The 18,627-nt window shown below is 40.7% G+C and overlaps 1 protein-coding gene across 1 annotated transcript; it reads left to right on the top strand.

Moving 5' to 3' along the window:
- The first annotated feature begins 13,967 nt into the window (after positions 1-13,967).
- Positions 13,968-15,000, top strand: LOC117668807 (olfactory receptor 6F1-like). Its single transcript, XM_034422865.2, has one exon. It carries the CDS (start codon positions 14,047-14,049, stop codon positions 14,998-15,000), a length of 954 nt encoding a protein of 317 aa, XP_034278756.1. The 5' UTR covers positions 13,968-14,046.
- Positions 15,001-18,627: the final 3,627 nt, after the last annotated feature.

Below are 18,627 nucleotides of genomic sequence, written 5' to 3'. Positions count from 1 at the left end.
ACCGGTTCTCCGAACTACTCAAAATTTCCGCTACTGGTTCTCCAGAACTGGTCAGAACCTGCTGAAACCCACCTCTGATTTCCACGCATCTTTTTCTAGCTTCTGAATTTGTAACTACCGAAAAAAAGCATTTTGATATTCCTAGGATTTTTGGAAGCTACAGGTTAAAAATACCAGGTGGGTGCCAATCACAAGAATAGAACAATCAGATTCCAGCAGGCAAAACAGTGAACATCTCCCTCCCTTGAAAAAAAAATGCTGTATTTCTGCCTGTGGGTTATAAACCATCATATATTGATCATGAATAGGGTGGCTCAGTGGCTAAGATGCTGAGCTTGTCGATCGAAAGGTCAGCAGTTCAGCAGTTCAAATTCCAAGTGTCGTGTAACAGGGTGAGCTCCCATTACTTGTCCCATCTTCTGCCATCCTAGCAGTTCGAAAGCACATAAAAACTGCAAGTAGAAAAATAGGGACCATCTTTGGTGGGAAGGTAACAGCATTCCATGCACGTTTGCCATTTAATTGTGCTAGCCACATGACCATGGAGATGTCTTCGGAAAGGGCTGTCTCTTTGGCTTTGAAAACACGAGATGAGCACTGCCCCCTAGAGTCAGGAATGACTACTACATATGTGCAAGGGGAACCTTTACCTTATTGATCATGAGGTCATTTTCTGATTTTAAGTGTCAATGTTTTTGCAATGTAAAGATGAGATATTACCAACATGTCCTTGTCCTGATTTTTGCAATTGATTGATTGCAAATTAATCAATTGATTCAATTGATTAATTGAAATTAATAAGAATCTAGACCTCTTGCCCAACACCACTTTGGGTTTTCGTATTTATGACAATCTTTTTGTTTCAAAAACAACATATGAGACCATTCTGGACCTATTGTTCTCAAAGGAAAAGAATGCACCCAATTACAAATGTGATAGAAAAAACTATATTATCTTCTATTGGGAGCTTCACTGTTAAAAACAGCATCCAGATGGCCACCATATTAAGTATCTACAAGATTCCACAGGTGTGTGTATGTGTCAGCAGAATCAATTATATTTGTTCTCTTTTATGACCAGAATTAACTAACTATATGTTGTTCAAAACTGTCTTGATGGGAGGGATTTGTAATTTTATAATATTATTTTTCACTTTCAAACACAAAGAAGCTAGACATCATGTAATTATATGACTTCACTGGATTTGATTTTGTATGGGAAAATTCTGTATTATAAATTGTTCAACTATTTAAATTATCAAATGAAAATACTATTTGGTGGCTGAAAGATTATTTAACCATTTCATCAGTAAAATGTGCTCTTGATGTGGAGTTTTATGTTGGTGGATTAAAAGGTTTGGAGTCTTGGTGGGGGAACTGTAATGCAGCAACCAGATTTGGTTGATGCCTACTTTGTAAGAGGTTAGCTCCAGAGGTTTTTTCATTTTTCCTGGATTTCAATGCTTAGAATAATTGAATATGCACTCCAACAAAGTTATCTGAGAGCAAACCTCATTGCATTCTAACATTTATTTCTGGATAAATATGTGCATATGAGTCTTGAAGATTTGCTTTTAAATACAATTCATTTTGGTATTGCTGCACCGTGTATTCAGAAAAAAGTGCAACATTTCAGAAATTTTATTTTCTTCACTTTTACCTCCACTAGTTCATTTATGGTGAATATCAACATGAGTCAAACAGCAAAGCTGATTTCCCATTTTTATATTGGATGATGCCCAGAGAATCCATTCTGTATAGAGGGATAATCCAGTTATTCCTGCATTTTCAATGGAAATGGATTGGTCTTTTGATTTCTGATGATAATGATGGAGAAAATTTTGTGCAAAAACTGAAACCTATGCTGGCCCAGAATGGCATATGCATCGCTTTCCTGAAAAGAGAAACAGTAAATAGTCATCTTACCGCCAGTTACTCAACTGTAAAAAATATAAAATTAATAATAATGCTTTACTCAACAGATGCCAACATAATTATTCTCAGTATGAGTTCTCAATTAATTAATACCTTAGCATTCAACATAGAAAACATTGAATTAATGTTCAAAGGACGTTTAGGAAAAATTTGGATCATGCCAGTCCAATGGCATTTCAGTATCACGGACAAAAATGAATTGCGTAGCAGAAACATTTTTCATGGTTCCTTCTCTTTCACAGTTCAAACAAATACTGTGTCTGGATTTAAAGAGTTCCTTGAGAACAGGAATCTAAATGAAGAATCACACAACTTCTTTTGTAAGTTCTGGGAAGCTGTATTTGATTCCTGTGAAAAATGTGAAGAAGAGAAACTGGAACTACTCCCTTCATATTTATTTGAGATGGATATGTCTAGTGAAAGCTACACAATTTACTATACTGTTCCTGGTATAGCACATGCCTTACATGCCATATACCTCTCTAAACAACAAACCTTCTGTAGAAAATTTCAGTGCAGGAATCTGAATGTTCAACCATGGCAGGTAAATAACGTATCTGTGTGCATTTGATGTTTTTATTTGTGTGATGTAAAGGAAATTACTTTATTTCATTATTAAGTTTTCAGATAGGTTAGGCACATATACACACAAAAACACTTACTATTGAAGCAGTGCAATTAAGAAAATGGGGATATTTAGAAAGGATGTTAATGGGTCACTTTGAAACAGCTCTGGATATCTAAGTGCAGTTTGAGAATTGAGATGATTTTTTCCCTCAGTTTAGTCATAGTGTGAGAAACTGTTGCAAACTATTCAATAAATGTACCTTGACAGTATATGAGAATGGTTCCACTATAGATCAGATATTTTGAGGCTAACAAAACTTCACGATATTATAAAGGGCAGGCAAAGGTAACAGATATAACAAGGACAACTGCTCCTACAGAGGACTAAACATAGAATAAAAAATACCCAATATGGGTATTTTATACCCATTGTTAGATTGGTGCAGGGAAAAGAAGATGCAACTCAGCAGAGGTCCGTTCAGCACTTTATTCAGCTCATACAGAACTGCCGGCTGAGCTGCTGAGCCCTCTTTATATACAGCTCTGGCAAGCTAGCCGGCCAATGATATCTATTTAAACTTCCTGCCGGTGGATTAGCCAACCACCGGCAGATGCCCATATAAGGACACAACACCCCTCCCCTCCTAGTTCTCAGTCTGTCAATCCATGGCTGACGTAGGTCACGTAGTCGCGCAGGTAGGTGGGGCGTCTAATAGCCCTACCTGACCTGCACGGTTCAGTTCTTGCTTTGTTGTTGATCCAGACGGGTCAGGCTCCTACCCTCTCTAGTTCCCAACATGGAACTGTCTGGAACTCGGCCATCGAGTGCGCTGGGTCCTGCCTAGCACCTGTGGCTGGATTTGTTGGATTGTCCTGCGGGTGGCGGAGTCTCTCTCCCTGGCCGGGATGATGGAGATTCGGCCACTGAAGTTTGCCTTGGACCTGGGCTGGGTCCAAGATAGGTCCTTGGGTTCTTTCCTCCCTTCTTTGGCTTGTGCTCCGGGCCCCTGGCGGACTGTCATGGTGGTGCGTCCCTGCAGCTGTGGTTGCAGTTGATGCGGTGTTTGTGGCTGGCCAACCCTGCTGGGGTGGCGGTGATCAACCCTGCTGGGGTGGTGTAGGCCTACCTCATCTGGGTGGTGGTGGCTGACCCTGCCGGGGTGGTGGTCACTGATGTTGTCAGGGTGGTGTGGGTTTCCCTCGCCTGGTGGGTGCAGGTCTCTCTCACCACAGAGGCAGCCCTCCTCGTTGGGGTGGTGAGAGTTGACTCGGTCAGGGTGGTGTAGGCCTACCTCATCTGGGTGGTGGTGGCTGACCCTGCCGGGGTGGTGGTCACTGATGTTGTCAGGGTGGTGTGGGTTTCCCTCGCCTGGTGGGTGCAGGTCTCTCTCACCACAGAGGCAGCCCTCCTCGTTGGGGTGGTGAGAGTTGACTCGGTCGGGGTGGTGTAGGCCTACCTCGTCGGGGTGGTACAGGCCTACCTCATTGGGGTGGTAGCAGTCTACCTCGCTGGGGTGGTGTAGGCCTACCTCGTCGGGGTGGTGGAAGTCTACCTTGTCAGGGTGGCACAGGCCTACCTCGTCAGGGTGGTGGAAGTCTACCTCACTGGGGTGGTGCAGGCCTACCTCATCTGGCTGGTCTTCCTCAACTCCCCTCCACCTTTTCCGGAGTTGGTCAATGTGATGTCTGCAGGTTCATCCGTCATCCAGCTCCACTTTATATGACTTCGGGCCGGTCACTCTCCCGATCAGTCCTTTCAGCCACTTCGGAGGGCCCTGGAAATTTAGCGTAAAGACCGGATCTCCAATTCTGAGGGTCCGCAGTGGCTGGGAAATGTTTTGTTGGCACTGCAGATTGTACTGGGGGTATAGCTGATCCAAAGGTGATTGTAGTCTTCTCCCCATCAGGAGCTCTGCCAGGCTCTTCTTTGTGGTGGTGTGCGGAGTGATGTGCTGGATGAACAGGAACTTATCAATTTTCTCCTGCCAGTGTCCTGCGCCCATTTTGGCGAGTGTGTCTTTGGTGAGTCTCACCATTTTCTCCACTTGCCCATTTCCTGCCAGCCTGTAAGGGGTGATGAGGGCGTGCCTAATGCCCAGCTCTGCTAGGAAGGCTTCCATGGTCTTGGAAGTGAGCTGGGGGCCGTTGTCCAAGACCAGGACGTCTGGAAGGCCATGCATGGCGAACAGCCGGTGGAGTCCCCTGATGGTGGCTCCATTGTGGTGGTGGGCCTCGCGATTACTTCCAGGCATTTTGAGAAAGCATCCCACCATGATGAGGAAAGACTTGCCATCTATTGGTCCTGTGAAATCGATGTGTATTCTCAACCAGGGGCTGCTGGGCATCTCCCACTCCATTGGCTGAGCTTGCGGTGGTGCCGGTCTCACCTCCTGGCATGGGTCACATCTGGCAATCCATTCCTCAATGTCCTTGTCCAGCGTTGGCCACCAGACATAGCTCCATGCCAGGGCCTTCAACCTGACAATGCCAGGGTGCCTGCTGTGCAGTGTCTCTAAGGTCTTCTTCTGTAGGGTGTGGGGAATCACCATCCTGTCACCCCAGAGTAGGCATCCTTTCATTGTGGAGAGTTCTTGTTGTTTCCAAATGAACAGACTGAACTCTTTGCCCACTCTCCCAGTTGGCCAGCCCCTCAAGATCCAGGACGTGATTTGCCTGAGGGTTTTTTCTCTTTGGGTGTGCTTCACACCCAAACTGGGCACAACTGGTCATCATCAATATGGAAAAGTTCGAGAGTGGGTGCTGGGTCTTCCACTGGCTTTTGGATGGGCATCTGCTGAGGGCATCGGCATTGCAGATGGTCTTGCCAGGTCTGTGTATCAGCTTATACGAGTAGCCGGCGAGGAAGATGGCCCAGCGTGTCAACCTGGGCGACATGTAGGTGGGCGTTTGTTTGACTCCTGTGAGGAGTTCCAGCAGCGGCTTGTGGTCTGTCATGATGGTGAATGCTCTTCCGTATAGATATTCATGGAAGTGCTTGATGCCAGCTACGATGGCCAAGGCTTCCTTGTCCAGCTGGCTGTAATTGGGCTCAGTTGTGGACATTGTTTTGGAAAAGAACGCAATGGGAGCTTCTGCTCCATTGGGAAGTTGGTGGCTGAGAACAGCCCCAACTCAATATGGTGAGGCATCACAGGTCAGAAACAGGGGGAGTGTCTCATGGTACTGCATGAGGACGCTGTCCGAAGAGAGTAGTCTTTTGATGTTCCGGAAAGCTGACTCTGCTTCCTCTCCCCATTTCCAAGGGATCGCCTTCCCTAAAAGTCGATGGAGCAGCTCAGCAACTGTGGCTTTCTGTTTTAAGAAGACACTGTAAAAGTTCAGTAGTCCCAAGAAAGCCTGAAGCTCTGCTTTGTTTTTGGGGGCTGGAGCTTCATGAATTGCTTTCACTTTACTTTTGGTGGGGTGGATGCCTTTGCTACCAATTAGGTAGCCCAGGAACTCAACCTCCTGGACCCCGATGATGCACTTGTCTCTCCTGACTCTTAGACCCTTCGCCTGAAACCACTGTAGGGCAAGCCTGAGCCGTTCCAGTAGTTGGGCTTCCGAGTGGCCGGAGACCAAGACGTCATCGAAGTATGGCAACACTCCTGGAATGCCTTGCAGAAGGCGATTGGAAAATGCCTGGAGCAGCGCTGACTCCAAATTGGAGGTGGTTGCATTTGAATGCACCCCGATGAGTGACAATAGTCTGAGCCTCCACAGTTTTTTCATCGACTGGCAGTTGCTGGTAAGCCTGGGCCAGGTCCAGTTTTGCGAATATGGTTCCACTCCCTAGCGAATGCAACAGATGTTGCACCACTGGGACTGAGTATGCGCTCTACTGTAATGCCATGTTAATGGTGCATTTATAATCAGCGCAGATGTGCAAAGATCCATCATGCTTCATTGGGGTCACAATGGGGGTCTCCCATGCAGCATGATCAATTGGCTCCAATATGCCCTGGGCGATTAATTTGTCCAGTTGGGCATCAACTTTAGGCTGGAGGGCAAATGGAACCCTGAGGGGCTTTAGCTGAATTGGAGTAATTGTTGGATCTAAATTGAATGAGATGGGTTTCCCCAAAATGAGTTGGGTTTCCCATTGAAGACATCCTGGAAGTCCTCCAGGAGCTTGTAGAGTTCACTCTGTCTGATCTGATTAATCCCACCAATGGTGAGCCCTAGAGGCTTGAACCACTCCACTCCAAGAAGGGTTGGTCGGGTCTCCTTGACAACTGCTATGGGTAGGTCCCCGGAGAAGTCTTTGTAATGGACTCTGAGCTTTGTCCTTCCCAGGATTCTGATTGGATGGCCTCCAAAATCCACCAATCTCGCTTGCAGCGGCTTGAGGTGGCTTTTGGCAATCTGCAGCTTGAGTTTCTTGAGCTGAACCCAGTCTATAATGGAATAGGGAGGTCCGGAGTCAATCTCCATGGGACATGGTGTCCCTTCCACCTGGACAGTCATGTGGAACTTGTTGGATCCCTCAGCAGCGGCGTGTGCTATGGTGGTCTGATGGACCCCTCTGCTCTTCGGGTAGCCTTCTCCCTCACGCCTGGGGTATTGGGACCATCTGGATGACCTCTGGTTCTCATAGTCATGGATTCCAGGAGCCTCCCTGACCAGTTCTGCCACTCTGCACACCTCGGCAATGTGGCCCTTCCTCCTGCAATGCCTGCAGGTTGCATCCCGCCAGCGACATCTGGCGCGCACGTGATCCCCGTTGAAGCTGGCACAGCATTCCTCTCGTCTGCCATCTTGAGGGTCTTCCCGCCGTTGGGGTCTGAGAACCTTGTGGACAGCCATTTTGGCTTCGGACTGTGACCCCGTGGTGGTCTCGTCTGAAGGCGGTTGGGGATTGTTGCAGATCTTGTGGATCCCCTTGGACCTCCTCATAGTGGCTGCTGCTCTCTCTGACAATTCTGCAGCTGTAGCTTCTTCGATCACATCTCTCAATGAGACCTTCTTACAGGTGAGGAGTTTCTTTTGGACAGATCTGGTCTCTCAGTTGGATGTCCACATTCTCAAACTCACAGCTGGCTGCGATTGTCTGGAGCGCAGATACGAAGTCCTTAACAGATTTGCCGTCCAGTTGATTCTGCTGGTGGAAATCAAACTGGTTGGCCAACGGGGTGCTGGTTGGAGCATAATGCTCTTGCAGGACTTCCTGTAGTTCAGTCCAAGGCATCAGCTCAATATCCCTCGGTGCCACAAGATCCATGGCCATTTCCAGGACCCCGGAGCTGCAATGAGCCAAGAACAGGGCTCGCTTTTGGTTGTCGTCCAGGTCGGTGAACCTGCTGCCCACCAGGAATTGTCTGAACCGGACCATGAAAGACTTCCATTTCTCCTGGTTAGGATCAGACATGGTTAGGGTCCAGACATGGTTCTGTGGTTCAGTTTCAGTGACTTCGCTCAAGTGACTCAGCTCTTGGTAGATGGGGCCATGAGGTATGCTGTTGGCTCTTTTGTGTCCTTCGTCACCAGTGTTTGATTGGCACAGGGAAAAGAAGATGCGACTCAGCAGAGATCCGTTCAGCACTTTATTCAGCTCATACAGAACTGCCGGCTGAGCTGCTGAGCCCTCTTTATATACAGCTCTGGCAAGCTAGCTGGCCAATGACATCCATTTAAACTTCCCGCTGGTGGATTAGCCAGCCACTGGCGGATGCCCATATAAGGACACAACACCCATATTGACCAATACTCAGTCATGGTGGGTGGTGGGGAATAAAATATCTCCAGTGACTAAAAACATCCACTGACAAATTTGTATTCTTTTATCTGACTAATGCTGAGATTTGAGGATATTGGATAATTAATGTTTATGAAGGGGAGCCCTGGACTTTATTCAATTATTCAATCACATATTCCTGGGATAAGATCATTTTAGCCTATTCTAAAAGTCACATGATGAATACATCAATAAAATATTCTTGAATATTCTTATTTTAGAAGTTATCAGCAATGAATTTAAACAGATGCTAACGTCCCACATCATAATAAACAGAAGGGAAATTAAAGAAAGTATTAACTCTTGTGTTAGAATAATGGATTTCATTCATTTTTTTCCGTACTATTTTAGCTCCCAAGTTTCCTGAGAAACATCCAATTTAACAATAGTGCTGGTTATGAAATCTCATTTGACCATGGGGAATTCTTTGCTGGCTTGGACCTCATCAACTGGGTCTCTTTTCCTAATCAGACGTGCTCTAAAGTCAGAGTGGGAAAGTTTTCATCAACACAAAAAATCACTATCTCTGAAAATGCTATTCAGTGGAATACCAGATTAAAGAAGGTAAAAAAAAAAAAAAAAAGGAACACATTGTAAATATCAGTGACGAATGGATGCTTTTGCATTGTTTAGTATTTGGTGCTCTCTGATCATTTTACAGTGGGGGAAAATTTCACATGTATTTAGATATAGCATTGCAGAACAAATAAGGAGCTGTGCTGTACAATGCAAGTAGCAAATTTGATTTTGAGATACATATACAATAGGATATGGGATGAAATCAATTAATCAATTGATTAAATTGATTAATTGATTAATTAAATCAATTAATATATTATTATATTATTACTAGGAGTGGCAATATTCATCGCTATCTCAAGTGTCTTGACTAAAGCGCTGTCTTGAGTCCTTTCTCATTTCATTCTACATAGGCTTGTGGCACAAAATGGAAGCCAACTTGTATAGGGTTCCTAAATACATAGGATTAAGCCGTTGTAAAAATAATAATGCTTACTACATTTTATGCAAAACTAGGTACCTCCCCATTCATTATGTGTAGAAAGTTGTCATGTTGGACAATGCAAGATACTTCAAGAAGGAAAACCAATATGTTGTTATGATTGCATTCCATGTTCAAAAGATATGATTTCTAACCAGACAGGTAAGTGACAGTTTACACATGTTCCATTTGTATGGAACATCTGAGCAAGAAATTCATTTGTCTGGTAATAATTCTGTACTTATGTACACATATTGCTTCTATGACAGTAATGTAATTTATGGAACGCAAGATATTCTGAGCAGAAAAAAGATATGAGAAGGAGAATATTAATCTCCTACGATGTTTTCCCAAAAATAAGACCTGTCTTATATTTTTTTGAATCCTGAAATAAGCGCTTGACCTTATTGTCATGTGCTCAAAAGCCTGATTGGGCTTATTATCAGGGAATGTCTTATTTTGGGGAAAACAGGCTAGCTTTTTTCCATTAAATCTAAGGATACTTACTGAGGCAGTTGTAGTGATATCAATATCACTATTGAAGAAAAAATGGTATCTTTTGGCACCTATAGGCAGAATAAGCCTATAGGTGCCAATAAGTTTGTTCCTCACAGGCTGAGAGTCCTTCAGGTGCCTTTTTTTGCAAACTCCAAATGGACTTTCATGTGTTTTGTACTGAGAAGAGGTTTCCATCTAGCCACTCTGCCATAAAGCCCAGATCAGTGGAGGGCTGCAGTGATGGTTATCCTTCTAGAATTCCACACAGGATCATTGGAGCACAGTCAGAGTGACCTTCAGGTTCTTGGTCACTTCTCTTACTAAGGACCTTTTGCCTTGATTTCTCACTTTGACCAGGTGACCAGTTCTTGGAAGAATCCTGGTTGTGCCAAACTTCTTCCATTTCAGAATTATAGAGGCATCTGTGCTTCTGTGCAGCAGAAATTTTATTGTAGCTTTTCCCAGATCTGTGCCTTGCAATAATCCTGTCTCTGATCTATGAGGTGTCTGCAGGCACCTTATAGATCTTCCTGTGCTACAGTATGCATTGTCAGCTGTGATGCCTTCTATAGAGAGGTATGTTCCTTTCCAAATCATGTCCAATCAATTTAATTTAACAGAGATCAACTGTAGAAGGTGTAGAAACATGTCAGCAACAATCACAAGAAACATGAGGCACTTGAGCTTAATTTCAAATGTTGTTGCAAAGGGTCTGAATACTTATGCCAATGTAATATTTCAGTTTCTTATTTTTAATAAATTTACAGACATTTCTATAATTCTGTTTTATCTTTGTCATTATGGTGTACTGAATAAAGATTAATGAGGAAAAAAATGAATTTCAACAATTGTAGAATCATGCGACAGTATAATAAAATTGACAAAAGTGAAGGGATCTGAATATTTTCTAAATGCACTGTATCTCCTTACTCCTGTTTTACTACAATTCTACAGTACAATCAATGAGGTAAATGCCTTTGATATGATGCGAAGTTGTTGTTCACTTTCTCTGAAAACAGAGCTTTTATTCTCATTGTAGTTTACAGAGAGCAATAATAATTGAAATAGAAGGAGCCATCCAGCACCTTGATTTCAGGAACTAGGACTATTAAAGTTGGATCTATTCAGATGAACTAAAATGGTGGATAAAATGTTAGCCATGCTTGAGCATTAGGTTCTTCTACTATCCTTATCTTATACATCTGCACTGGTAGATGGGGAGATGGGACAAATATGTGCATAATGACTGCGATCATTTTTCCTCTTTTCAACTCTGGTCATCCATTTGAAGTTTTTCCTTTGATATCCAATTCATAAAAAAACCTACTACTTTTTAAAAATTCATTGACATTTCTAACTCAGGAATATTTTTCTGTCTTCCTTATAGATGCTGCACATTGTGTTCCATGCCCACAGGATCAATATCCAAACATCAGTCAAGATCAGTGTATCCGAAAGATTTTAAATTTTCTTTCTTACTGTGAACCAATTGGAGCTGCTTATTATTCTGGCTTTCATGGCTACAAAACCAGGAAGCAAGATTGCAAAATGGCTAGGACAAAAAGTGGCAAATGGCATTGTTGTTTTTTGCTCCTTCATTGAAATAGCTATTTGTGCTGCTAGGTTGTTAATCTTCCCTCCATTTCCACATCTTAACTTGGATTCACCAACTGGACAAATGGAACTAGAATGCAGTGAAGGCTCCATCAACATGTTCTACTATGTTTTGGGCTACCTGGCCTTTTTGGCCACCATCAGCTTTATTGTAGCATTCTTAGCCCGCAAATTACCAGACACTTTCAATGAAGCCAAGTTTATCACCTTTAGCATGCTGGTCTTTTGCAGTGTTTGGATCTCCTTTATTCCAGTTTATCTGAGCATCACAGGGAAGAAGATTGTGATTGTGGAAGTTTTTGCTATCTTGGCCTCCAACACCAACCTCTTAATTTGCATCTTTTCCCCAAAATGTTACATCATTATTTTCAGGCCTGATCTCAATACTAAAAAAGTTCACTGACAAAATGGACCTGTTAAATCAGAATGGAAATTTGAGGGGTTTTTTCTTTCTTTTTTATTATATTGTTATATTTATCATAGTTTCTGTAAATTATTGTTAGCTATATGCTAACTATATGTTAGCTATAAAATATGACATAAAAAAATCCTAATTATAGAATTAACTAGATAATAGAAATAAGAGACCAGGCATAAGAAAAGTTAAATTTGAAAAGCTGATCAACAAGTAATATAAAATGTATGTTTTCCATAAGCTCACTTAATATTTTTCTTTTATTTTTTAATTCACTCATTCTGTCTCATTTTCACTTTCAGATTGCATAGAACAAAGAGTTACCTTTTTATATTTAAATAATTTGTCCCTTACATATAGAAAGTAATATAACACTGCATTATTTTTACATCAACATCTTCCATTTGCTCAAAATTTAGATTAATATTTGGAAAATTTTAGAGACAGAAATGGAGCTTCACAAAACCTGTTAATGTTCCTTGGCTTTGTTGATCTATAGCAATTCAGGAATTACAACTTTTATTCTTTCCACTGTTTTGAGAACTATGTGTCAGAATGGTCAAACAATTGGCAACTCCAAATCTCAACCAACAAATGCTCTATCTTACACATTGGCAAAAAAAATCAGAACTCAAAATGCAGGCTGGATGGATACGACCTAACAGATGACCCTCACTCTGTCAAAGACCTTGGAGTACTCATCTCAAATGATCTAAGTGCCAGAGCTCATTGTAACAACATTGCTAAAAAAAGCATTAAGAGTTGTTAACCTAATCTTGAGTAGTTTTTTCTCTGGTAATATTGAACTGCAAACTAGAGCATACAAAAATTTTGCCAGACCAATTCTTGAATACAACTCATCTGTCTGCAACATGCACTGCATATCAGACATTAATACAATTGAACGAGTCCAGAGATATTTCACGAGAAGAGTCCTCCACTCCTCTGCTCGCAACAAAATACATTATGCCACCAGTCTCAAAATTTTGGGCTTAGACAACTTAGAACTTCGCCATCTTCGGTCTGATCTAAGCATAGTACATAAAATCATCTGCTACAATGTCCTACCAGCCAATGATTACTTCAGCTTCAACCAAAACAGTACAAGAGCACACAATAGATACAAACTCATGGTAAACCGATCCAAACTAGATTGCAGAAAATACGACTTCAGTAACAGAGTTGTCAATGCTTGGAATGCACTATCTGCCTCTGGGGTTTGATTCCCAAATCCCCAAAACTTTAACCTTAGACTTAGACAGTCTACTGTAGACCTCATCCCATTCCTAAGAGGTCTGTAAGGGGCGGGCATAAGCACACCAGCATGCCTACCATCCCTGTCCTAATGTTTTCTTTTATTTGTATCCTTTTCATGTATTTATAATTATGTTTACACTTATATCTGTTATAAAATACAGACTTGACAAAATAAAATAAATAAGTAAATAAAAATCAAGCACCATTTGCAAATGTCAACTGAAGTTTATTAGTCATACTGACTATATTGACCGTACAGTCACTCCCTTCCCCATTGAAATTTTAGAAGCACCAAAAAAAAAAAAAAACAACTTTTCTACTACTGTCCCATAATACATGTTCTAAAACAGTTGAAACTAAATCTGTTAATATGGTATTCTCATACAGCAGGGTGTGGCCCCAGGAGAAACAATTTAAAGGCCAAGTGTGGGTTTCTGTTAAAATGAAGTATATTGATAATGATCCAGTCCAAAATTTAATGAATCACCAAGATTAAATTTAAAATAATAGGTCCCATATGCCTTATTTAATCTTTTCCCTTTGGTTTCTGTAAAACTTCTATTGAGAGTTCTTGGAGGAATAGCAACATAAATCTATCAAGCAGATTGAGCATGAAACTATGTTTGTAAGTAGCATGTGTTTGTCTGTTGGTTTAATTTAGTGACTGTAGTTTAAAATTCCAAATGAGGATGGCAGGCAGTGGAAAACTGGGAAAAACCTCTCAGAAGCAAGACACTAGAATGGAATATTTACTTTGAATAATCTTTTAATTTTACATAGTAGAAATACTGTACTTAAAGAATATACCTGGGAACTGTCATAGTGGCAGGTTATATGTGATCCCAGTATTCCAATTTCAAGAAAGAAGGGTTTTTTTTTTAAAAAAAATTGGAAGATATTATAATTTCAACTTCATGGAGGTTAAATCAGATTTAAATAAATGAACAAAATGTAAAATTGTTCTGTTTCAAGTAGGAAAGCCAAAATCTAATTACTATGCTTTCTCCCAATTTCAGCAAAGAGAAATATGGGACAAATGGACCAAATGACCAATGAAGGTGCACAAAACCAAACAAAAGTAATGGAATTCATTCTTCTTGGCTTCCCTGGATCTCATTACATGCAAATGTTTATCTTTATAATCTTCCTTATCATGTACATTCTAACAGTTTTAGGAAATATTATCATCATCATTCTCGTAATCTCAAATCAGCGTCTCCATACTCCCATGTACTTCTTCCTTTGCAATCTTTCTTTTCTGGAAATGTGCTATACAACAGCTTCTGTTCCAAAGGCCCTTGCCACCGTTCTTGGATGGAATAAAGCCATTTCTTCTACTGGCTGCATTATGCAGATGTACTTTGTTTTTTCTTTGGGATGCACAGAATACTTCCTGCTATCTGTCATGGCTTATGACCGATATTTGGCCATATGTTATCCACTACGTTATACCACCCTCATGAACTTCCATCTCTCTAGCATGCTAGCAGGTGGCTCTTGGCTCTGTGGATTCATTATTATTTCCGTACCTGCTTTGCTGATCTCAAGGTTGACCTTCTGTGGACCCAATGTGATTAATCACTTCTATTGCAACATTGATTCCTGGATAATTCTGGCTTGCAGCAGCACCTATGATGTTGAAATGGCAGCCTTTTTTATATCCATCATTGTTATATTGGGACCCTGTGCTGTAACTCTACTTTCCTACATTTATATCATCTCTACCATCCTTCGTATTCCTTCAGCCAAAGGGAAGCAAAAAGCATTTTCAACATGTTCCTCCCATCTTGCTGTTGTTGTTATTTGGTATGGTTCCACTATTTTTCTCTATGTTAAGCCTTCTAAAAGGACCTCTTTAGAAATGACCAAATTAGTGAACATTTTGAACATAGTTGTAACTCCCTTGCTGAATCCCTTTATTTACACACTAAGGAACAAAGAAGTAAAGGACACATTTAAGCATAAACTATGTTTCCATTAAAGAAGAATGATGATTTGTTGGTTATAAAAATAGGTTTTAATTTGAATAGTTTTATACAGTTTACATTTAATTATGTTTTTATGTCATTTTTAAATGATTATATTCAGATTTTAATAAAAAGGCTATTAAAAACTAATAGAAACTAAGATTTAGAAAGTGTCAAAGACAAGAAGAAAGCTTTATTTCTTCTCTGCTGTTACATCCTATTGAAAAATATTTGGATGGGATTTTTAATTCCTGTCCTATATTGAGAACACAATGTCATTGTTTCAAATGTAGGTTTTATGTCAGACTGCAGGTGAAGACTCAGACATACAATCTACTTTCTCATGGAAACAATCTGATATTGTAGGGCAATTGTAGCATATAGTTGTAATATTGTAGGATACCTGAAGAATAGAAAGGAAACCATGGGCAGAAATCTGCCAAAGATGCAGAAAGAAGCTGATTATGGATTATGGATTATTCCGTCAACAGCCTCATAGGAAAACTTGGAAATACCAAAAGTGGGTTCTCCAAGAACTTTACAGCAAAGTATAATTTTACTTTAGATATTCTTCTATTTCTAAAACAATAGGTAAAAGTTCTATACGGATTTGATTAGTTTTCTTTGTGGTAATAAGTAAACATAAATATGGTTTTCTGTATTAATTAAATAACTGTTTTTAATTGATACTTAAAATTGGTTCTGGAAAATATATTTTCTTTCTTGTTCAGTTTTCTTCATTATGAAACAGGTAAACATCATCTTGAAATTTGAACAGACCATTCAGTGTTCTTCAAATATTTATTTTCTCATTTAGCATCAGGAGTATCATAATTTGGTCAGGTGCAATTAATCTTTCCAAGATTAAAAAGTTGCATTTTTAACACATGAGGAGTATTACCTCCAATGTTCTCCTTCTTTAAACAAAATTTTGATTATTTAAAATCTCCAATCTGAAATTGGTTTAAGAGGGATAGCATGGATGGAATCAATTAAACATAAATACAATGTATAGTACACAACATTTTCTCATTATCCCTGCAAGAATCCTGTGAAATAAATTGGGCTGAGGGAGAGTCATCAGTCATAATCATTTAGTTCCTGTACTTGAATCCAAGACTTCTGGATTGCACTTGAACATCTTAATGACCACATCAATTTTCTTGTTTGAACTGCTTAAATATTCTCAGTGTTCTGACACTTCAAAAATACTTAGATATTTCTGCATTGAGTCACACCAGTTAAATCAAGGATTTGCAGCTTAAGTACTACAAGCACAAAAACATTTGTACAAGATAAAGTTTTCTACCTTCTTTACAGTTGTTGAGTATTTATTTTTATTTTATTTATATATTTATTTGTCAAGCATATATAAGATAACAGATAAAAGTATAAGCATAATTTGAATACATGAAAAGGATACAAGTAAAAAGGGATATTAGGACAGGGATGGTAGGCATCGGTGCACAGATGGTGCACTTATGCACACCCCTTGAAGACCTCTTAGGAATACAGTGAGGTCAACAGTATACAGTCTAAGGTTAAAGTTTTTGGGATTTAGGAAAGAAACCAAAGAGTCAGGTAGTGCATTCCAGGCATTGACCACTCTTTTACTGAAGTCATATTTTCTGCAATCAAGTTTGGAGCGGTTTACCTTGAGTTTTATTTATTGTTTGCTCCTTTATTGTTGTGGTTGAAGCTGAAGTAGTCATTGACAGGTAGGACATTGTGGCAGATAATTTTATGTACTACACTTAGGTCAGACCGAAGTTGGCCTAGTTCTAAGTTGTCTAAGCCCAAAATTTCAAGTCTGGTGGCATAAGGTATTTTATTGCAGGTTTCTTTTCAAGCTGATGAAACTACACGGCTATGGATGAAACATGTAACAGTGATACCAATTGTCATCAGGACACTTGATACCATGTCCAAGAATTTTACAAAACACATCAAGAAATTGCAGCTTCCTGAAATAACACCAGCAGAACTGCAAAAACTGCACTACTCAGTATATTTTAAGAAGATATTTGGTTGATACCTAGGACACTGGCAGCAACCAGTATCAACCATTAGCAACCTAGCAATTTGAAAGCACATAAAAATGCAAGTAGAAAAATAAGGACCACCTTTGGTGGGAAGGTAACAGTGCTCTGTGCACCTTTGGCATTTAGTCATGCCGGCCACATGACCACGGAGATGTCTTTGGACAGTACTGGCTCTTCGGCTTTGAAACAGAGATGAGCACTGCCCCCTAGAGTCGGGAGTGTCTAGCATATATGTGCGAGGGGAACCTTTACCTTTTTAATGACACAAAGCATTCCTGAAACTCATGGATTTATAATATTTTAATATTATATTTAATATTTTTAATAGGATTACCAGCATGATAGCCAATGTCTGGTGATGGATATGGCACAACAAGAAGAATAATTTAATATTTTAAATTTCAATGAAATTGGTAGTATGCACTTGCTTCTTCTGTTATCTCCCATTCAAATAACTTCAGAATGATATTCTTCATTTCTATCTCAGATTAACAGATTAACAGAGTTGGAAGGGACTTTATAGGTCATCTAGTCCAACGCCCCACTCAAGCAGGAAATCCTATACCATTTCTGAAAAATAGCAGTCCAAACTTTTCTTGAAAGTCTCAAGTGATGAAGCTCTCACAACTTCTGAGGGCAAGCTATTCCATTGGTTGATTGTTCTCACTGTCAGAAAGTTCCTCCTCATTTCTAGGTTGAATCTCTCCTTGGTCAGTTTCCATCCATTATTCCTTGTCTGGTGTTCAGGTGCTTTGGAAAACAGCTTGACCCTATCCTCTCTGTGGCAGCCCCTCAGATATTGGAACACTGCTATCATGTCTACCCTGGTCTTCTCTTCATTAGACTAGCCATGCCCAGTTCATGTAACCGTTCTTCATATGTTTTAGTGTCCAGTCCCCTAATCATCCTGGTTGCTCTTCTCTGCACTTTTTCTAGAGTCTCAGCATCTTTTTTATAGTATGGTGACCAAAACTGGATATAGTACTCTAGGTGTGGTCTTACTAGGGCTTTATTGAGTGGTATCAGTACCTCACTTGATCTTGATTGTATCCCTCTGTTAATGCAATTTAGGATTGCATTGGCTTTTTTAGCTGCCACTGCAAACTGCTGACTTATATTTAGCTGATTGTCCACTAAGACTCCAAGATCCCTCTCACAGTCACTGCTATTAAGCCTGGTTTCCCCCAGTTTATATGTGCGCTTTTGGTTTTTCCTACCTAAGTGTAAGACTTTACTTTTCTCTACATTGAATTTCATTTTGTTAGATAGGGCCCAGTGTTCAAGTCTGTCACGATCTATCTGGATCTTGAGCCCATCTTCTAGATAGGCAGGTGCCTTTCCCGCTGCCTTGAAAGAGGCGGTGGTGAGGCCCCTCCTCAAGAAGCCTTCCCTGGACCCAGCTGAATTAGCCAACTACCGTCCAGTCTCCAACCTTCATTTTGTGGTGAAGGTTGTTGAGAGTGTGGTTGCTCCTCTGTCCTGGTCCTGTTAGATCTCTCAGTGGCTATTGATACCATCGACCATGGTATCATGCTGCAGTGGTTGAGGGGGTTAGGAATGAGGGGCACCATTTTGCGGTGGTTCTCCTCCTTCCTCTCT

The sequence above is a fragment of the Pantherophis guttatus genome, chromosome 4 (assembly GCF_059756535.1).
Source record: "Pantherophis guttatus breed Tessera chromosome 4, ASM5975653v1, whole genome shotgun sequence".
NCBI classification, from domain to species: Eukaryota; Metazoa; Chordata; class Lepidosauria; order Squamata; family Colubridae; genus Pantherophis; species Pantherophis guttatus.
This window is presented reverse-complemented; position numbering and strand designations above follow the sequence as displayed.